The 24,065-nt window shown below is 33.4% G+C and overlaps 1 protein-coding gene across 1 annotated transcript in view; it reads left to right on the top strand.

The window, feature by feature from the left end:
• The window catches only part of LOC113497146 (potassium voltage-gated channel protein Shaw-like), a 201,049-nt gene that overhangs the window by 141,031 nt on the left and 35,953 nt on the right, over window positions 1-24,065 (top strand). The window contains exon 7 of the mRNA XM_026876543.1: window positions 4,710-4,919. Coding sequence (XP_026732344.1) covers window positions 4,710-4,919 — 210 coding nt within the window. The remainder of the gene's footprint in view (window positions 1-4,709; window positions 4,920-24,065) is intronic.

The following is a 24,065-nucleotide window of genomic DNA, read 5'->3' as shown; positions in this document are numbered from 1 at the left end:
CGTGAAAATGTTTTGTGTTCAATTTTTTATTGTTTATTTTAGTTGTGCAATAACAAAGTACTAGGCGATAAAATTGAATGGTTTTGCGTTTGCAAACGTTAGGTTTCCATTATGGGTAGAGCAGATTCAAAGTGAGACGACCTATTCTGCCTCGATATCGGAAAACGACTCTACTTCAAGTGTTAACTTTTTATCGAAAAAGTCAAGTAGAATCTATTTTCAAGAATGCATGTCAGGCAACTGGATATGATGATTAACGTTATAAGATATATAGGCTATAACATGTATTAACGTGCATGTTAGGTTTCACTGAGTGTTTGTCAGTTATTTCTCATAGTAATGACATTATCACCGAGGAGTCACTACTGTACGGTATAGTTAACCACGAGTTCTTACAGGAAGACGCCACAAAGTGAACAAAGGTAATTAATAAAGGAAAAATTACTTGTATAAAAGACTTGGTTTTCATAACTTTTCTCTCAGTATTATTATTCTTAATCTGTGGTGTTTCCATTCAGGACGATGCGTGATGAATAAATCAGTTTATGACCGAAAATCTATCAATTAAGCTGTGCACACAAATTGCATTGTGGATCGTTTTAAAATATTGCTGAATATTTGAGCTGTTTTCATGATACCAAAAATATTGGTTTAAAATATTGATAAAGTTCAATAATTAAAAAAAATGTGGGGTAAATAAATTGGCATTCAATTTGATAGAGTACCAATAAATATATATCACTAGCTTTTCGCCCGCGGCTTCGTCCACGTCGAGGTCGGTTATATCGTGTTTCCAAGAGAACTCTTCAAAAGTCCGGGATAAAAACTATCCTATGTTCTTTCTCAAGGGCAACTCTATCTCTGTATCAAATTTCATTAAAATCGGTTCAGTGGTTTAGACGTGAATGCGTAACAGACAGACAGACAGAGTTACTATCGCATTTATAATATTAGTAAGGATTATTTTAAATTATCGTTTATGCTTTCGACAATTTTTAGATAGCTAAATAACGCCTTAAGATTTTCTACCGTAGAAACAGTCAAAGGTTTCAAAATATAACCTACATATAAAACAAATAATACTCAGCAGGAATCAGTAACTAAAAACTTTTTTATTTTGCGACGAGTCACTACGTCAACATTACCAATAAGTACCTAAGTAATAAATGAAAAGGCTCTCTAGGTAAACATAAAATTTCTAGGCTATTGTACTCAGGAGGGTATCAATATTATATGTTCCCTTTCGGCGATACATCAGCCTGCTTCTGATAGTGATCGATAGCTGAATTTCAGCTGACAACGTGACAGATGAATTACTGTTTGAAGTGTTGGACAAACTTCTTGTTATTATAGTAGGTTATATCGAGATGAGAAAAAGTTAAGGTGTATTTTATAGATAAATTGTTTTTGAATTGACGCAGCAACCAAGATATATAATATGATCAGCCTTTATATTTTCAAACGTTTCAATTCAGCATTTTGTGCGTATTTGAATTTCTAGCAACAAGTAACATTCCATAATACGAGTCACAATTGGAATATCGAAACAAATATAAATGAAAACATTCCAATCCCGACTTCGCAATACAAAAACGTATATAAAGCCAGTCTAAACGGTGTGCCCTAAAATTTCAATTTCTCTTGCTTACGGCACAAGTTTCGGCCACATATGCATAAAAATGGTTAGACTAACAAAAACTCGGTTACACAACGGGCGTCGTGTTGACTTTAACACTCCGTGTAATACGTTGTGTGACATTATAAAAATATAGGGATGTGACTCAAGGTAACGAAGTTTATCGAGAACTTGAATATAGAACAGCATTTTTTTAACGACGTCGCTTTCCTATCAAAGTCTTTTTTGACTGTAGGGATCGAGTCAAAACAATGTATTTTAACTGAAGGTTTGAATACTATACTATCCTACTATACCGTATCTTAATGCAATCTAGATCCAAGCCCAACATTTCATTTCAAAAATACTTATTTGTTTGGAAACCTATTTAAATAAATTACTAAGAACGATATTGATAATCCGAAATATTACATAATAAAACACTACTTAAAAAAAAAACAAAATGATGAACAATAATAGCTACAACAATAATTAAAAGTAATCATCCAATGTCGAACCATAATCCAGTAAGCACTAGTGTAACACAATTGTCTTCATAAAATATCGAATATATTTATCGACTTGTCCCATCACTACGTAATACCGGTCCACAGCTGTTATATTCCCGGCAAAGAATGCGTTACGAAACTTTACCAATATGTGGTGGTATTGAAATTTCCTTCGGCATATATTTTTTCTATGCGTCGCGTTTTAGTATCATCTCACGGTATAATACATGAATAGAGGTAATTTTCTGTGTTGATTCGTAGTTCGGTTACAGGGGTACGGAAAATATAAAGAAAAGAGGGATGGGGCTCGGGTCGCGTATAAGTATTTTGTATAAAAGTGGCAAGCGAGACTTCGTCAAATTTTGCGTTAAGAAATGGTTCAAAGTTTCCGAGATAAGTCGTAAAAAACGAATAAATCAAAACGATTTATTACTTTTCAACTTGTAAGGTAAAGTTGTGTTGTGACAGGAGAGTGTCTTTCAACATTGAATTAAGCTAAAAATGATTTAAAATTACTAAAAACAAATTGTCTTTTATTGATACAGTCCTACTGTAGAATAGATAGCAATATAAACCAAGATCAGATATTATAATTTTATCATAACTGTCCTACTTCTTGGTTGAGTTTGCATGAAAGCAAAACGTGCTACAAATAAATAACAATGAACATTAATTAATATTTAAGAGAATGTTAATCCTAAATCCTCCGTTTTTCGTCGGCGCAAGTTTCCGGGGTCAAAGATTAAAGCTATAACTCATGTCTTTAATTATATAACCCTTACAGTTAACCCTTATTAAAGGCATAATTATCAAAAACATAATATTATTCCTGTTAAAGTTTCGCTATGAATAATTATGAATAGGGCACGGATTTTATGGCTTGTAGTTTAGTAATTTGTAGAGTAAGGAATCACAGTCATGTCATACAGTCTTGAATCCGAGTTATGGATATCCAAGTCTTAAAGATCATCAGGCCGCCGAGGTGTCCGGTTAGATCATTGCATAGGACAAGCATTTGTGTCATCCACAAAAAGTTATGCTACATCTCATCTTGGGCATGTGATTTGAATGTTTTTTAAAACGCCCGCGATATTAGGGTTAATTTAATATGTGAATCGTTTTTTTTTTCAGAAATAAGTCTTTTCGTTGCCTTCATTCTTATTATACTTCTGTGAGCAAGCCTTTGCTTTTCTAAACACGATAAAACTATATCATTTATTCAAGGTTTCTAATTTTTTCTTGCCTACTCTTTCAAACTGAACTAAAACCTTCCTAGTTAAGCATATAATAGTTCCATAACAGTTCCATAATTAGTCTCAAAAAAAATCCAATTATATCCTCAAATATACCTGCCACATTGTTCCAAAAATGACTCCCAACCCCGGAATCAAGAGCCGTACAGAACTCTATAATAACAGAGCCGTCAAAACAATTGTCCCAGTCCAGTAAACAACACTATTGACAAACGCAAATTGTAACTACAATAAAATAATATTTACCGACTGAAATGGGTCAACGGACATGTTCAATTAACTATTTCCCGATTGTAATGCACTTTATTTCGCGCATGTGATCACGTGCTTGACAACGGATGATGACTAGGTGTGAAAAGTATGAGTCTGAAGAGTCCGTTAGGTAGGTAATAAAAATCAATCAAGCACGAGTCGGACTCGCAACATTTGTTTGTTGTTTTTGGTTTATAGAAACAAAAACTCGTCTAGTTTTTTTATTGTTACTATTTTTTGTCATCGCGGAAACATTAATACATGATCTGTAACAATTACAACTGCCTAGCTATCGCGGTTCATGAGATACAGACTGGTGAGAAGCCATTGGAGCCTTAGGATAGTTAGGGTTTCGTTTTTACTAGCCGATGCAATCGGCTAAGGAAATGTGTTGGTTAGTTACTAGAGTCCCAAATCCCTAACGTTTTGGTCATACAATTTCAATCTAGTACTTATTACGTAAACTGTTTTTAATCAATATGGGTCTCTTATACTTTATCTACAGTATTAAAAATAATATGTTAACCAAAATTAATTAAATAAAACTATTCCTACATCCATAATAAGGCTGCCTCTGTCGGGACTTGATAAAGCCGGCATAAATAATGAGTGGTAACCTATATTAAACCATCCTCGAAACGGGTCAGTTGGCAAGAATAAATTTAATTATTTTGCAATATCGTAGCATCGTTCATCGCCACAAAAGGTAAATGAAGTGATTAAAATTAAGGTTATATCGATTATCTGTTGTTAAGTGATTGGGAAATTGAGTGGTGAAGAGGCCTACTCGGGGTATTAATTATTTCATTTTTTATATTAAAAACAAAAAAAAAACATATTAAAAAACTATCTTCGTAGTGTTTCACAAGCATTCAATTCTCATGCACGAAGAATCCCACCCTGACTCAAAAGAATTGTAGTTGCTGGATTTTTTTTTATGTTTTAATGGATACCTAATAGCACACATTATACATCGTAGATGACAAAGAATTTAGTTATGAGATAAAATTGTGAACATTACTCATGGCCAAGTCGCCTTTACTTTATAAAGAAGCTTCTAAAACCTACCATTGTTCACAGGATAACCCAGACAACCAATTCAAGTCCATACCACTTGGGTTATGGTGGGCCATCGTGACGATGACCACGGTGGGCTACGGCGACATGGCGCCAAAGACCTACCTCGGCATGTTCGTGGGCGCTCTGTGCGCGCTAGCCGGCGTGCTGACTATAGCTCTACCTGTTCCTGTCATCGTCTCAAATTTCTCGATGTTCTACTCACATACACAGGTAAGTGGATATCGAATTTAAAATGTTGAAGAATGTTTACTGGTGGTAGGTATTTGTTGTTTGATAGAGTGCTGCGGTATGAAGACTTGTTTTTTAAATTCGTGTATTTACTGGAATAAAACTTTTAGGATTTTGTCCACAAGGTGTACCTTGACTCTATGTTTTAGAAGACGTAAAAAAAATTGTTTAAACAATTAAATAAAGTAAAATTCATGTATAAAAAAGTGAACTACTCAACGATAACTAAATAAACGTGTCAAGTAATTCTTTATTTTCAAATACTATTACTATAAGACCTGTTACATATACGCAGGTCTGCCAACTACTGATAATGTATTAGTAGAGAAATATAATCATAACATTTTCATAGCTACAGACACTTTTTCAATATTACCTAAACTTGTTCATGAACAAATTAACAACAAAATTAAAATGTAAATTTTTCGTTCACCTTCTAGAAGTTCTAACTATCTCGTTATCCGTCGGACGAAGGTTTTCCGGGAAAGCTAAACTTTGATTAAAAGAACTCGCGTCGCTTCTCATTATGAGGGTCCAGTTCTCGCTCCAACTTTAATTATCAATTATTTATTCACCGATCAATTACTCTGCTCTCCTTGGTCCTTTTGTACACAAATTAAGACTGAAGACTGAATAGGAAAGCTCTGGGAAAGGTAAAATTGCTTGATGTGAAAATAGAACATGATTTTGTTTTGGTATTGGGAGATGGTTTTTGTTTTAACAGCAACCGTAAAAAACGTATTTATGAAATATTTAAGCCTATAGCAGGAATTTACCCTACGTAGCGTAAAACGTGAATAAACAAAGGTGAACCAGTACGTAGACATCTACGACGTGGATCAGATTGACAATGATGTCATATCGGATGTATTTTGTCAGACAGAACCATCAATGTGACGTTGTGTTAATTTGAAATGTTTTGTAGTGTGCAACTGACTGCCAAAAGTTGATTGATCTTTATATTACTGGTCAATATTATCTATAAACCTTATATAAGTTCTTCTATGTTAATGAAAACAAATATTCAAGTTTTCATTAATAAAGAAGAACTTTTACGAAAAAAAAAATGTTTCTAAATATTTAATTCATATTTCAATGGTTAAAACATACTGTGACTACACCATTAAACTGCACGTTTATTAATAAACTAACTTAACGTTTGTTACCACTAATGACATCTGAACAAAAAACAATCTTAATTACACAATGTTACTAAACCACATCTGTCGAAAAGGCTGTAAGAGAAAAGGCTCTACCAATTAGTATTCTGTTAGCACCGTCGTTAACGTTAAGCGTTTGTATAAAGATGGAATATCGATACGTGTGCCTGAAGTTTCAGACGTGGTTACATATGAAGGCTGTTTAAATTCACTATTATCTCTACACCTGAAACTTTTGTGGTACCTTCATGTTTCAACTTAATTCTCCAAAAAGTGTTATATTGTTGAATTGAAACTTCTTTAGGCGCATGAGGATAAAATTTGTATACTAGTTAACTATTGATATTTTAATGATAATTAAATTCCTAGCCTGTCTTCCTTTTTCCCTTCCTCTTAGTCTTGGAAATCTAAAGTTTTAGATTAGTATAAAAATAAACAAAATTTATAAATTAGTTCGCCAAAGAAGTTTCATTTCTGACATGTGTACTTTGTTTTTGTTTTCGCTTAGTTTCCAAGCATACTTACGTTTTCTATGAATATTACAAGGTAATAAGCCGTTGACTCGTTTTTACCAAATTTTGTTTCAAATAACATAACATTTACCATATTTTTATTATCTGATACACTAAAAATATTTTGATTTTTACATCCCTTAAACGTCAACACTTAATACTTTTTTCGAGCTAAGAAATTGAACGAATTGAGCTTTTATAATTGTAGGTGAGTATTGAATTTGTTTTTCATCCAATCACTGCATAATGTTAGAATTCATCAAGTTTGGAGTTGGATGCGCTCGACTTTTCTTGCATAGTAAGGTGCTTCATCTATTACCAGCACCACATTTGGCTTTAATTTTATAAATTTTCATTTTTTTTACATTAAAAAATAGTCATCGTGTAAGCCTTTTGATTAATTGTCGTAAATTAAATATTTTTTTTATATAAAGCCAATTTGATATTGAATAAGAAAATGTAAGCTCGATTAACTTTTGATTGTAATAAGTCGATTCTAACACATCACTATTTATTTGGAATTAAAAACCTGCCACACTGGAAATGTCATTTTACTGACTCGAATAAAAAATCGGACTATACCTAAAATCTCTGATCATCATGACATTTAACTATTTGGAGGCAAAGTATAATTGATGAAAAGTTGTCTGTAATGTCGTAGTGCAAGCAAATGTACCGTGAGCAGAGTTGTCGCTTCAATGCACACCCTTTCACCTCAGTTTATTTTAGTAGACATTTTTCATATTTTGAATTGTACTTTTTTATTTCGTAGAAATTGATTTGATGACAAAATAGGTATGAATAAAAAATTTGTACTATGTAAACGGTAAGTGAATTTTAATTCAAGTTTTATGTACATGTATGGAAAGTTATCCTTACGAATATTCTTAGAACATTTTGCATATAAGAGCGATATTACGTTTAAACCTCTGTTTTCATAATCGTCATTGAATAGATGATTTATTGAAAGATATATGACTTGCTACACAACTATAGTCACTTATCAACATACTGCTGCATTTTTAATTGTTTCTTAATTTTTATCAATTGCTTATTTAGTTCTATAAAAAGACAAAAATTTCAAGTTACACATGTCTACGTGTTTTACCCGTATTTTTCATAGTAACTATTCTAAACGCAATTTTAAAATCATCTTCAACTTAAAAACCTGAAAGAAAATATAAGCAGCTTCATACAAAAGCCTTCAAAACCAACACATTTTATACACTAAAAGCTCACTGAATATTTCACTGCAGATATTTCTGAAATAAACATAAGTGCTTTGGAAAGCTTTTCGAAAATACATACTTGCCTTTGTAAAAGCCAGATAATGCAGTGACGAATTTTCAGAGATAAATTTGGGCATTCGACCTGAATTCTATTATTGGTTAAATAAGAGGTCAGTTTGACTAAATAATTGGATGGTGATGATTTTAAACTTTTATTATCAGTCGTACTGAGTAAGCAAAATCTTGTGGTAAATTATTAAAACGACAACTAAATGACAGAAGTTACCATGTTAATAGTTAATGTAATGTTGTTTATACAGTTAATGACGGATACAAGTAAAGAGTATAAAAGTGTCGGACATTAGACATCAAAATCAGGCAGCGACCAATTTTTTTATATCACCTCTGACCTACTAAAGTTTAATATTGGATATTGCGCAAAAAGCGTAGCTCTCCCTCCTATAGTTATAAAATTTATAGTATAATACAAAACAATAAAAGTTCATAGCTTTCCCAAAACATGACTGTGCTTGAGCGAAAAATATGAATTTTCTTTAAGCCGTTATCACACAGACAGGGTTGACTTTCGTTTTCCGCAAATTATTTTCACGAAAACTTTTATGCGTGAATTTTTCACTCATCGTTCACGTTAACATTATTCGCCTTCTAAGTTTACGGGTTGAGACGTAAAGTTAATATTATGACGTCATCACTGAGTTTGCACCTCTACCGTAATAACTCAAGTTCTTAATATCAGCTACGAAACGTCTACAGCGTAGCCAGAGCTACAACTATGTAGCAATATAAAATTGTTACGCTTCCGTGAGTACTGTAATATACAATTTTAGAATGAGTATTTGATGTGATATTTTACATCTTATTTGATTTCTTCGATTGCAATATGTTATAAATGCGTTTCTGTGTGTTGATTGGTTTGGTTAACGACAATTTTGTTCATATATTATTCAGGTCGACCAAACATACATTTATTTTTATAAAAGTGGCTTTCACATAGTTAAATGCACTGAAAACGCATGTATTGTTTACAAACAAAGGTACTATCCAGCCTTGATAAACTCATACGATGTTTAAAATATTTTTATCTGAAAAATGTACAATAAATTACCGTATAATTTTCAGCAACTTTTAAAGTCCGGAAGAAGGATTCACAGAGCTAAATTTGTATCTCTTAGTAGAAACATTCAACATAATTGCTTTACTTATCACCAAAACGACTACGACACAAAACTTTTATTACTGCGCTGCATATAAATGCTACGGCTCTACGAATGACTACGAAGCTACGGATCTACAGTGCTACGAATATTTCGTAGCTTGTAGACCACTTGAAATCTGCAATATTTCGAGGAAAATTCTATTTCTGTAGTTTCTAACGGAGAGGAATATGAAATATGAGGTAGAGGGAATGTTCAAAGGAGCGTGACTGCTACGACTGCTACGAGTGATTGATGTGTGTGTTAAGCTGGTCCTTCTTTGTCGGCTTATTAGTCTACATGTTAACGTTTTCCTAGTTTAGTGATTTGTTTAGCTTGATGAAACGTTTCTTTTTTGACTTTTCACTGTGTATAACCGTGAACATATATTTCTTTCAGGTAAGAATTCTTCGACAGTTTATGTGTAAAACTATTAATTTACTACCACTGTTAAATTTGATTCATCAGTAATTTATATTTTCTTTTTTAAGGATTAGTTTTAACCAAAAATTATCAGTCGTACTGATAATTTAGAGTCATCAGAGATTTAAAGAGATGCTGTCTCTAAATACGGTAACGGTACTAAACTTCAACGTTACGCAACGTTTGCAAAGCTAGTTACAGTACATTAGTGTACATGCAGCCTTCACCATATACTCTACTTCCTCTTAACTTCATTCATTAGGTAGAATGTAGCCTATTTGCTATAAAACATTCTATTAACTACATTTATTTTTACATTTGACGTTATCGAACCCCACTCATAGTCTATAAATAACAATGACACAAAAAAAAAACACATTTCCTCAATTCCATACAAAAAGTGAATCAAGTATCCTCAACTCATATTTGCGGTCCCCGTTTACATACGAAAGTAGGTTGTATATCATACAGTCACTAATATTTGATGAACAATATTCATGATGCGATACTATTGGACGGTCTTAAGTGAGTCGGGAGTATTCTAGTACGAATTGACAAGTTTATTTCGGTATGTGACTTGAAAATAGAGTTTCAAATAGAATTGCTAAGGCTGCCTTTCAATAGTCAATACAATTAGTAATAGTATTTTTAAACTCTATGTCAAATGTCTATGTCAAATTCTCTTTAATCATTTTTTTTGCACGAAATAAAAAATTAAAAAGTTCTTGAAAGGTTGATTTTTTTTTAATCTATACTTCCAAAATGTTATATTGGTGTAGAAGATTCAGTCAACAAAATAATTGCAAACTCATGTTTGGCATACAATGAACCAAACATCACTAGCAACTTATCATGTCAAAAATGAGTCTTAACGCTGTAACATAAGGTCGCTTTGTGTGTTTAATTTAACCCGTACTTGGTGGTGGACTGCACGTCAAAACAAAACTTTATCGGAAAAGTCGGGAACATTGTGATCGTCAAAGGTTGTTGCTGACAGGTTTAAAAATAATGTTAATAGACATTCTGAAATGACAAAATTTTAATTACAGTGTACAATGTTAAAGTAACAACATGGTTTCGGTTAAAGTATGTTGTATTGAAAAATAATATAATAAATTGTGTTCTATACGCGTAATTTATAGAGGCTGATTAAATGTAATATAAGTGTATTGAGACGAACTTTGATACTTAATCTATATTTATTCTTAAAGAATTTCCGTTTTCTTTTATCATTATAACTTCCGTACCAACAAATGTTTTTTTTTTATACGTTGAGAAAACCTATATTGCGTGAGGCAAGGAAAGGTCTGCCTTAGTCCATTACTTGTTAATTAATGAAATCAATTGTAACATTTAATATAATTAGAACTACAGCGAACTTAGAATACCAATAGTATTAAAACAACATCCTAGAAGAGATCGTCTGTCTTCCAAACGATTGTTTTTATGTTCGCTGTACATTGCTCGTTTTCTTTACGACCGCACCTCAGGCGGAGTACATATAATTTTATGTATGCGTCGTCATGCTCGATACCCATTATGTAGTGATCGAAAATGTTCGGTATGAGATGAAAATGTGTGATTTTAGAGTTTCGTTGAAACAATTTTGTGTTGTGACCTTTGTTTTCGAATCTGTTGCGTCTGTTGCTGTTCGACCTTTGTTGCGATTTTTAACAAGCAATTTTTTTAATTAATCAGTTGAGTTTACCATATTTTTTTAACATTTTCGTGCAGGCCTATTTGCTGAAATACCCACTTATTTAAAAGTTCAGTCACGTAATAAGTCTTACGAACAAAAAAACGAGAAAGCCTGGAGGCAGAATTAGTTTTTAAGTAGTCCATAATATTCACGTTGAAGTTTTACTCTCTAATATTATCACCAACTAAAGTGATCTATCATGAAATGTCAACAGTATTTACACCATCAAAATGAATCGTGTTTCACAAAGTATTTTGTAGGCAAGAGGGAAAGTAAATATTATTGTCGTTTTATGAGTAAATATGATTTATTATCTTGATTGTAAAAGGGTCGCCAGAGAATGAAAACTTTGATGATTAATGTTTCAGTAGTTTATTGACTTATAAAAAAGTTTGTTTTGACGTTTTCAACTTCAACATTTAATACGTAAAACACTTATAATTTTGTTGATAAATATTATTACAATCATACTAAATCGATTCCTGCCACGCATGACTGAACCTATAAGTCAGCTTTAGACTAGGCACTGGGCAGACGATTTTACAACAAACATTTTTTTTGAAAGTAAATGACGTAGAAAATATTTCCTGTATTATCTTTTGTACGCAAAGAATGATTACGACTTGTAGACTTTGTCTTGCCACTCAAAACATCAGCCTAGCGATTAAGTTATTCTTTTGCTAGAGAGTATACCACTGGTAGCACGACAAAATAAAATTTTCCTTTTTAATTGTATATATTATTTAATTACTAATAAGACAATGGCATAATACAGGTACGTAACACAGACCTGTCTCTTTTATTAAAACATTTTGAAATAAATACAAAAACCTCAGAAGGGAAATATCAAATTGATCTAAAATGGCCAACTGGCGCTTCATTAAAATTATTTATCAAAACAAGAAACTCTGATAATTCACTCGTCATTGTTGTCTATTAAGGGATGAGCCGAGAGATAAAAAATAAAGGCCTATAAATCCCTTAATTGTTCCGTTTCAAAATACTCGAATCATGAAGTATTCGCACAAAGGGCGATGTTTTTTATTCTCGTAAAGACTTTAAATGCGTCGTAAAAATAAATTTATGGAGGTCTAGAAATATGTAACGATATGCGCTTATTATTCACATCTTTCTGCTTGGGATGGGCAGAAAGGAAAGAAATATAAATATACCTATACACCCAAATGTTCCTCAAAAGTATTTGTTATATATTTGGAAGTTGAATGTCAAAATAACAAAAGATGACAATATATTATAGGAAGCTAATTATGAAGGCCTCCTGGATAAAAATGAATCGAACGATACCAACACGAACTTTGATCAGAAATAACTCTATTTCAGCCTTAGGTCCAACTGAAGTTGAAATAGTTAATTTTATGACAATAATATACAGCCTTCGTACAATACATTGAACGAAACGATGAAACTACTTCTTATTCTTAGTGCAGTTCTTAACAAAAAAGTGTATGAAAAACTAAAAATAAAATTTTACTTCATAAAAAATAATGACAAGCAAATAAAAAACCATCCCCAGCTTTTAATCTATCGCTATAGAAATGAAACACAATAAAAAAAGGGGAACAAATGAAAACAAAATCGTAACATTACCATTTACGATTCAAAAATGAGAAAAGTGGCAGAAAATACAACACCGAATCTGTAGCGGGCCTTGTCAGACACAATTGAGGGCTTTACTTAACTCTCCTGAACAAGATAAATCGACTTTAAATCTAGCAAACGATATGAATTGAAATATATTAGAGGCGAGAAATTTATTGCTTGTTTAATTGAATTTATTTCGGGAATAGTTGTGTTTAATTTACGGCTTAAAGAATTGAGTAAGTTAAGAAAAGTTTCAGAGCTCTTAATAATGGAAATTTTAATTTAGTTCTGTTTCTAATACTTGGTATTTGCTGAGTGTTTTAGACCTCAAGATGAATCGTAAATGCACTTGTCAGGTTTGCTTCTAAAATTGTAATGTGGTGTTTAATGACTTTAATCTTTGATGAAATTAGTCAACAAAATACAAGACAATAATATATGTATAAAAACAAAAAATTGAAACAAAAAACAAAAGACCCTTTTACTTTTATTTAATTAATAATAATAATAATAATAATAAATAATAAATAAATCATTTTATTATCAGGCTACTAAGGCCCATAGACATATACCTTACAGACTAACATAGATATTTATACAATAGTTGTTAGTATATATAGCTTAAAATTAAGTTAGTAAGCTTCCTTATACTACGTCTTAGTGCGTTCTGGTGGAACTTGTCCGCGGAAGCGACGGAACACCACGTTCTGAGGCCAGAAGTCTTCATTTAAGACGAGATGCAGGAAGCAATTCGGTACTCGCACCACAAACGCCTTAAAGTTGACGTTGCGGTTCGACTCCAGCTCCTGCACCCTCAGCGTGTATTTCAACTTCTGGCGCACATACTCGACGATACTCTCTCGCTTCACAGAGTAATGTAGGCGGGAGATGTATACCGGCGTGTTCGGCTGCGCGGCACGCACTAGTTGTTCGGGCTTTGTTGGAGCCTTGCCGCAGCGGTTCTTTGTAGGTTTGGGACGACGCTTCTTCTTCTGCACCAGCTCAAAACCGTCTTCATCCCGTCTCGGCAGCAGCACACTCGGTGCGGCGGGCAGCGGGGCGGGGCACGGAGCAGGCGCGGCTCGTGCAGGAACACGCGCGGGCGCCGGCGCGGGCGCGCGGGGTAAAGTCACGCAGCTCGGTGTTCGAGCAGCGGCGTCAGCATAAACGCGCCGAGGCGTCGACGCGGATACTTCTTTCGCAATCGGGGCATTGCACTCTCCTACAACTGCAGACGCATCGAAATCAGCCGATGCAAAACTGCAGACGGAAAGGTTTTGCGCCCCGCGACGTGTGTTCACCTTAGAGGCCTCGTCAGGTGACCTACTTACAGACATAGTGTTACGCAATAACACTACTTCCGCGCGCAGCTCCCGAATGGTCTTTTCCGAGACCTCTAGTTTGGACTGCACTTCTGACAGGCTCGTCTTCAGGAAGATGATGTCTTTTAGGAGCCTCGTGACGTCAACGTGGTCGAACGTGACGGGGGGCAGCTTGTGCAGATCCTTCGCCACGAAAGTCGGAACGTCGTCCGGATCGGTCACCTTCAGCAAGGTGATTATGTCTTGGACGCTCTTCTCCGTACCGTCCCTCCGTCTAGACGGCATCTGGTCGAGCTTGTCCAGGCTCATGTACAGCAGTCTCTTCCCACTGCTTATTTCTTCTTCCTTGAAGTTAGTCTTGCATATTTGCAAGATGCTAACTTCATCCATGGTGTCGATGGCGTGCTGTATAAACGCCAACAATTCGTTGGCTATGAGTGTTGAGCTCATAGCGACAGAGACGGGCAGCGGCATAGAGCCGCGCTGTTCGCGAATTTAAATGTCTACACGTTGCACTTTATAAGGCACGTCCGTATTCGATGCGCGCGAATGAAATTACTAGCTGACCCAGCAAACGTTGTTTTGCCGGATATTTTTTTTTCTAGTTGTATTTATTTTTAATGCCACATTATAAAAAAAATAAAAACAAACAATTTCGTCCAAAAACGAAAATATTTTTTTTTAGTGTGAGCAACCCTTATCACTTAGGGGTATGAAAAATAGATGTTGTTCTATTCTCAGTTCTACCCAATATGTATACAAAATTTCATAAGAATCGGTCGAACCGTTTCGGAGGAGTACGGTAACTAACATCGTGACACGGGAATTTTATATATTAGATTACGGATGTAAGTCTTTTATATGCATAAATTGTTTGATTCATAACAGGTATATTATTAAATGAATTGTTCAGAAACTTTTGCCAAACTGAAATTTTAATACCTCTCTTAAATTCCTGATATCAAATTTAACAATGTACCTGGTTGTCATATCTTTTACGAACATCCTTTATGGTTGGGTAAAATAAACTGGTGTTGACACATGAAGTTTTGATATCGCATTAACACGTCAACATTCTGTTTTACGACTTGAAATATGCAAGGGTTAAATGCAACGTATTTTATAAGTACTCATAAATATCTTTTTATTTTTGGACTTGTTATCAGCACATTGTAAGCACACAGCACACACAGCAAAAACAAATGAAATTATAAACAGCTTGTCTCCTGTGGGCTTCCTGGCTACAGGCTACAGGTTCCCTACTCAATACATTTGGGGCTGTATTATTACTGCAATAGAGTAAGGAAGAATAATTTATAGATTATGTAAAATTTCTCTGAAGCAAACTAGTTTCAAAACTTAGCTGCAAACCTGACAAAATTGTGATTGCAAAAAGTTCCTACATAATATCAATACTAGTCTAAAGAAATCGAACCACAAATCTGGTGTAAACACTATTGAACAAAGCTTCAGAAGCTAAAATCGATTGAAAGGATTAGACGACAGCGTTTGATTGTTACAAACAAGCAAAACAAAAGAATAACAAATTACAGTCCTAAAATTACTACGCTATTTATGTAAACAACGTTTGCCTCACAATTACAATGTCAAAAAGTGACATATTCACAAATACAAATACTGTTCTCTTAAATAAAATCAGGTCAAACTTTTCACATGAAATGCTCATAGAATTTGTAATTCTTTGTTTTGTCCAACGTTTCTTAAATCTTATCCATATAAAAAGGAACGCAGCAGATTTTGAGTGTAGAGTCAGCAACAAAAGTCAATACACAAATCATATTTACTAAGTAACAGTGTTTTTTGGATTCCATACCCAAACGGTGAAAACGGCGTCCCCATTACTAAGGCGCAACTGACTGGGCAACTGTCAATCCGTCTGTCATCAGGTTGTATCTCATAAATCGTGATAACTAAACTGTACAAACTTTCACAAATAATGTAACTACTTGTGTTAACACTTTTACAAATTTAATAATGACAATCAATCAGGAAAACAACGAGGGGTACACAGACATCAATTTGACAGGTATTTGTTTATCCAAATTAATATTTATGTAATATTATTTCGGACCTCTTAGCTGCTTGTCGTCAAAGGCGCACTTGGCTAGTTTTATAGAGACACTCAAATACTTGGTGCTTAGTACATTTCAACAATATATCATTCACAACCTTAAATTGTTACCTGATATCATAAATATTATTCCTTTAATTCCACTTCCTCGTGAACGCCACATTTTTCTTCAAGTAAATCTAGGTACTACATAACAAATAAATCTGATTGTATAAACCGACTTTTGTTGCTGACTCTACATTTCCAGTATTCCACTTGGCATTACTAAAATCTCTGCCTTTATTTACGGAAATCTTTTTTTCTGTCCCGCGTATAGAATATCAAGAAGCGACTGTTTTGTAAATTGTATACGAATTGAAAAAAATTAAAAAGGGGATTGCAATGTGAAGGATGAATAACTCTTTAGTAGAGTGTTAAATGACGGAAATCCGAATATGATGACATCAATAATAATAATGGAGTTAAGCAGCTTACATAAAAATATAAACTTATTTTTTTTCAACCTATAATAGAAATCTAAGTAATCGAAACAATACCAACACAAACTATATACTAGCTGTTGCCAGCAGCTTCGTCCGTTACAATTCGAAAATGATTCCACAGGAATATAAGAAAAGAATGACAACCATCCTAAGTTAATAAAGGTTATGAAGAAAAAAAATTGTATAAAATTTTATCGAAATCCATTCAGTGGTTCTTGCGTTAAAGAGTCACAAACATCTATCTATACTCACAAACATTCACGTTAATAATATTAAAAGGATGATTGAAACTTATTTACTATGTACTGTGTGAATTGTTTTTATGATAGAAAAAAGTACCAAATACAAAATCTAATCATCCGATGTATAGTAATAGTTGATTTTGTGAAAGTTTTAATTATATTATTTTTAATCCCATTTATAAGTTTACTTCGTCTATTACTTGATAAAATATGATACAGAAAATTAAATAATCGTTTTATCCACTTCTAGTACAGAATGATCCATCACAGCCGCCAGCCTGCTAAGCCAATATAAAACTTTTCGTCTCATCCCTCGGAAGCGAATCTTCTCTAAAGTGCCCGTTTTAATTGAATCTCAGCATACGAATATACATCTTTATCCCCCAGATATTAAGACATATTTTGCTTTGATTGTTTTATTAGATTTCTAAGTTTTGTGGTGACGTATGATGTGAACGGAAAGTTTATGACGCTCGTGTTTACTAAGTTTTGTTTGTAAATGCGATTGGGTATTTTCAGTCTCGTAATTTGAAAACTTTTTATTCTGTGTTTGACTTTTGAAGAACGAAATAAAATAATTTTGGGTTTTAATTGTTTAAATGAATGAGATGGCGCGACGAACTGGATGCGTAACACAAACAGTGGATGGCAAAAGCAATAGACCGGACAGAGTGGTAGAACCTAAGGGAGGCCTTTGCCCTGCAGTGGGAAAGTAATGGCTGGAAAAAAAAATGTTTAATATGAAATCGCAAACTTTTGATTAAAAAAAATGTATTTAAACAATACCCATTAGCATGAATAGAGTCCGTAGCATGAAAGTTACCACAATTTACAATAGTACAGTGGATAGTTTCGCAAAGTTCGTAAAATTAATGTTATCAATAACAATAGAAATAAATATTCAAAACACTTTTATGCACACACATTACCACGCTTCGAGGAGAATATGTACGAAAAACATTTTACGTTTCATAACATTAAAACTCTTAAAATTGTAACTTCAATAATCTGTTAAACAAAACCGATTAACCGACCTTATTAAATTAAACTCGACAACAAATCACAATTTCAAATCTCAAACGTCATCCCCAAATCATTTTCCAGTCACAGCAGACACACGTAATTAAAATTGAAAACTACGTGTCTTGAATACAAAAGAACACGTAATAGGCATGTTAGAGGAGGATAGGTATATACCAGACTCCTTAGTGCAAGCGAGGAGGTAGACACACAGGGTAACAATGAAGTATTCACTCTTGCTCGCTGTAAGGGTCCTACAGTCCTTCTGAAGTCCCATTGTCTTAGTATTTCAGTTCTAGTTTGCAAGGGGATTCAAACTTGAAAGTTTATTATAAAGGATACTGTTTCAATGACCTTTTAAAGCCGGTGTTACAGTGAGCCATACGGCTTAAAATCACCGATCACCATGAGACGACACTTTAAGTGCTAAATCTAAACATCAACTGTTAATTTTATAAAAAAAAGTTTAATTTCACCATCATATTAATATTAAAAAACTGAACTTAGAATTACATTTTAGAATAAAATTAATTATCAATCAATAATCAATAGTTACATGAATTAAACCCACTTAGATGAAATCCATCAAATATCGATCGATATCATCGAATCCATAAGAATAGTTGTAAAATATTTTACTAGACTCCTAAAAAACCCTATTAGATATACTCATATACTTTGAATAAAAAACGGAGCAAATAGTTCACAATCTAATACATTATCAAAATATAAATACAGTCTATTATTTTGAGAGAAACCCTCCATCTTTGTTGCCAGAGTGAAGTAAATCAAAAAGAATTTCTTATGAGAAACACACCCGTACACTCGGGACTATAAGTGTTCGGACTGATTTAAATTTAATAGAAACAAACTCATTTATTATGTAAATTATCTTGTAGTTTGATAGCAGTGACTTTTTAGTCGAGAATGCTAGTTTTTTTTGTGTTATTTTTTTCCTTTGTTAGTTTTGATTTTATTTAAAAACTACGACGTTTTAAGAACTATTTGTGTTTATTACACTAATAGCTATGTACGTGTTCTAAATATACGTGATTAAAAAAATATAAAAAGTCCAGTTGATAACCTTGTGCCAAATGGACGGGGAGACTGACAAACAGCGGAGTCTTAATACTCCCATTTTATCAAACTTCATTGAGCTTACATAATTATTGTTTTATAAGTATATTTTAAGCTTTCAAATTCCTACCATAAATCACAGGAGGAAATTTTTAGTGTGAAAAACATTTGTAACCGACTGTACGGTCACTGGTCGCCGTCTGCGCCAGCCTTGTTTACAAAACGCTTCACTTGAGGACTAGACTGTACTCTTTTTGATATTTCACTTTTTTTAGTTCGAATGTTTGAAATGTTTCAATTACCTAATTTACTATTACTTTGACTATGCACACATAGTATACACACGATTGTATATTTCGGATACATTTTTTTCCTAATTTCATATTAGATATTTTTTTGTTCTTTTATTTTCTTTTATCCATAAAAATACTTAGCCTTACGTCGATGTTACGTATTAAGTAAATATTTCATTTATTTTTGCAAAAAGACTGACTAATTACAATAATTTAATCAATATATGTGTTTGCAATACCGAGGCACTTAGCTAATGTGTTCATTCATTATGCGTTATACACAAGTGTTCAAAACAAACAAACGACTGTGCATTTGAATTCGAATCCTATTATTGTCCAACGTGAATATCGATAATTTAAACTGATCGTGATAACCACAATTCGCATCCATTGCATTTGAAGTGAAACTATTTTTAGACTCATCTGGGGTATTATTCAGATTTTATTTACCTACGATTGTTAAAACATTATGGTTTCCTTTTTCATTTTTTTTCTTACACAGTTTTTATAAAAATCCCTTAATGTCTTGAGGCGAACTTGCAGTTGATCGGTTTTGAGGTTGCCGTATCCAAAAATCTGTCTGTCCGTCTGTCCACACGCTATATCTCAGGAACCTCGATAACTAGAGAGTTGAAACTTTCGCAAATTATAAACTTCGGTTTTTACTAACTGAAAAAAAAACGAGCTTAAGCTATTATTATTTATTTATTAGATGCTATGGTCATTAATATGACGAACGCACAATTGTGGCACATAAGGCGGTTTAGCCTTATGTACCACATTTGTACGTTAAAGTTTAAATAAATAATCCTTCTTGATCGTAAAACCACTTGACCAGTTTTTTTACATCTCATTCAAAGCTTACTTTAAGATATCATTTGACCAACTTCAACCATGCTATAAATTACATATCCATTTTAAAGCTCACATTAAATGTAAAATTAATTGTGTTACAATGTACATTGCTTGTATATATCATGTATCGGGAGCCTCACGACACAGGAAGCAATATATGAGCTGTCCATTTGTCCGTTATTTATGAGCTACAACATGACTGGACTGGTGGATTACCTACACAGATATTGCTTGTAGAACAGTAAGGAGTTAAATACTTGCTACGGTACTGTTTAAGGAGGTAGTGTGAGTGATTTAGGGTGGCATGGATTTTTTCTTGCAGAAGAATTAAAATACTTGCTACGGTGTTTCAGGAGCTAGTGATTAAAGATTATTTTGCAGATGGACTTTGATTTGGGGATTCTTACCTAAAGTTTGAAGCAGGATAGATATATTATTAGTATTGGGTTCTACTTTTAAGGGTTTGTTGTTTGTCTGATTGAAACCACGTCGCTAACAATCTTTAGTTATCATAGTGGAAAAGGTGCGAACAGTGATAGCTCAGGTTGACGTTTCCACAGATAATGATTTGGTGTTCCATTTAAACACATTTACATTTATCTATTATACAAATATTGATTATTGCTGCAAATGACTCTGATTTATGCTGAGTCACGATACTAATTAGCTAGCTAATTAGAATTGTGTCTGAATATAGTTTTTTTTTGTTATTGGATAATTCGTATCCTGTTTTATGTAGAACTTACATTTAATATAATATTTTTTTATAGAAATGGATTTTTTGTAACGAAATATTTACAAAATCATCTTATAATCCTGTGTTCTCAATCTGTAGATTTCGAGCACAGCAGATTCTATCTTAAGAACGGGAAGAACCAACAAAGATAATCAACCGGTCCAGTCTGATACAGACTTGTGAAAAAGAAGGTACCCACCCTCAAATCTAATTGGCACCCAACAAATTTATTTTACCGCAACATCTGTTAAATTTTAATATAATATCTAGCTATCATGGTAAATGAGATACAGCCTAGTGACGGAGAGAATAACAGACAGCGTTGAATTAGCTAGAAGGTTCAGTATTCATCCTTTCAATACGGATCCTTAAAACAAATGAAGCTGAAGCTCATTTGAATAACATTTCATTTTCAGCAACTCTACATTTTTATAGTTACCTTGCATTAATTAACCGCTGTTATTTGCAGAACTGCGTAACGATACATACTCAACTCTTAAGGAAAATGGAACAAAAGATCCAAAGACTTAATTTCTCGCATAAACAATATAAAATATTCAAGCCACGCGAAGCACCTTTTGTCATTTTGCGCTGGTTTTAACGATGTTTGTTGTACACGAATATTATCAGCATACATTACGGAGAATGTTAGACGGGATAACTATTACTTTAGGTGAAACTACGCAATGGATTTTTGCACTAGACGAATTTAAATTGTCATTAATTTCAACGCATCTATGTGTGACGGTTGAAGCTCTACCTATATATTTTGCACATACTTACCACTTTTAAATCCTTCTATGTATTTACATAATTATACGACCAGGAGTTACTTTATAATACTGCTACCTATTATTATTATCAGCGCCCAGAAAACTCAGACATTACATATTTATTTGAATTGACAAATCAACAACAAATATTATTTTTCTCCTTTGTAAGATTTTACTCTCAATACTATTAAAACTATAGAACCTTACCAACAAAAATTGGAATACCATCTATTTAAAACACTAGAAAGCAAAATCAAAGAAGCGGAATAAAGTTACAATGCTTTCACGAATAAAAGGGGATTCTAAAATATACTTGGAAATGAGAGAAAAAGCTAACTTGAAGAATTCAATTGATGGTAAGACGGCGTAAATCCATTGTGTCCCGCGGGTCATTCAAGTTTAATATGTCGGGTTCACGTCAGATGAGATGCCTTTTTATTTCACAGCAATATGTTCGGAATTGTTAGAATTTGTTTTGTTGTGGCGTGACGCAGGTGTAGAACAGAAGTCTAAGTATGTGAAAAGGGTTATTGTAAAGAAAGAAGGTTGTATATGAATTGTTAAAGTATTAAAAATATTTTGAATTGTGTAACTCTACTAATTTTTTAAATGCGATAGTTTGTATGTGTGGATCTTTGTTCTTTTTTCAAGCAAAAACCGCTGAACAGATTTAGACGAAACTTAGTACCCAGATAGTTAATAACCAGGATCACGTGGGATCATTTTCGATTTATAACGGGTGGGCCCACGGGTAACAGCAAGTTTAAATATATGTTTATTAAAGTATCAGTAAAAGGTAACGAAAAACGATTTTTAAAGATCTCTGAATAAAAATAGCTAAGTACCTAATGCCAATACATTAATTAGCTAAGCAACTAATTAACTGAACCAAGCAAACATTCGTACGTTAATAACTAATTTAATGTAATGAATGTTTGTCTATTCATTACAAAGCTTTTTAAAGTCATCCGTATCAAAAGAGTTAAATTTCAACTCGATCACTAAGGCTGCGCTATCCGCCATCTTAAAATTTTGACAGATGACGTATCTATTTATTTTTCCACTATTACAACATGTAATAAAAATAAATCAAGGTTAAGCGTCATAAGTACGGTTATAAATTACATGGGTCATTTGTAGTTCTTGAATCCATTAATAAGTGATCCTCTAAATGTCGCGAGGGCAATTTGCATACATATTAGGTTTTTGTTTAAAAAAAAACTGGATTTTCTGTCTTTAACCTGCTCACTACTTACTAAGTATATGGGAAGGTGGGGTAAGACGGGGTAGCGAGGTAAGATGGGGACCCTCCAAAAATATATAATACAGTATTAATTGAAAAGTTATTTTGACGCCATCTAGTCGTATTTATCAGTACTTGTTAGAGTCGCAAAAAGTTTGTTCGAAGGAGCGCACGATTCTTCATGGTAAGTACATTTTTAAAATTTGAAGTGGTTTTATCTAATTATTGAAGCATATAAAGTGCATGACTGTTATAATGTATGATAAACATAATGTGTGACATATTTTTTTTGTTAATTTGTATTTATTTTACTATTGTAAAATCATTAATTCATGCCGGTTTCTTTTGATTTATAACCTCTAAAAATTCAATACAACTTTTAAGTCCAGTTTGGGAAAGATGGGACACTTATGTGGGGCAAGACGGGGTAGGTACCCGATCTTATCCGCTGAGTTGTTATTCAGTTTGTATTGAGATTGCATTCAACATTAACTATTTTTTTATAGTACAGTTCCAAAAACAGTAATGTTGTCATTTCCTGATGCTTAAATGGCTACACCGCCGTAAATCATTTAGCAAACTCTCCACCTCCACCAACTGCTTCAACCTCATGTCTCAAGCAGGCAACAGTAAATGATTATATAGATAATGATGCATTCCATCTGGTTAGCCCGAAAAAGTTAATGCCTTATTCGCGATTCGCCGAAAAAAGACCAAGACAAGTTCGAAGAAGGGGAAAAGCAGCTATTATTACTGCTTTTCTATATAAAAAAGAATGAGAGGAAAACTAAAATAGGTAGAAACTAAAACCACATGTAACAAACAAAAAGTAAATGACAAAAATAACAATAAAGAGAACTTGAAAAACCGAAAAAGCGAAAAGGCACAGAAGAAGAAGATACAGAATGTCTATACTGTCGCGGCTTGTATTCCGATTATCATACTTGTATCACTTATCGTACTTGAGGCAAGTGAGCGCATTGTGTCTGTGCAGGAGTGGAAGACAGCGATGACGAAGCTGAACATATCTGCCCGGTTTGTGAAGATGACGGCGCTTAAATAGTCTATACCCCATCTTACCCCAGGGGTATACCCCATCTTACCCTATAGGTGGGGTAAGATGGGGTGATTCAGTTATTTTTTAAAAGTTTATA

Source organism: Trichoplusia ni, chromosome 9, assembly GCF_003590095.1.
Source record: "Trichoplusia ni isolate ovarian cell line Hi5 chromosome 9, tn1, whole genome shotgun sequence".
Lineage (NCBI taxonomy): Eukaryota > Metazoa > Arthropoda > Insecta > Lepidoptera > Noctuidae > Trichoplusia > Trichoplusia ni.
This window is presented reverse-complemented; position numbering and strand designations above follow the sequence as displayed.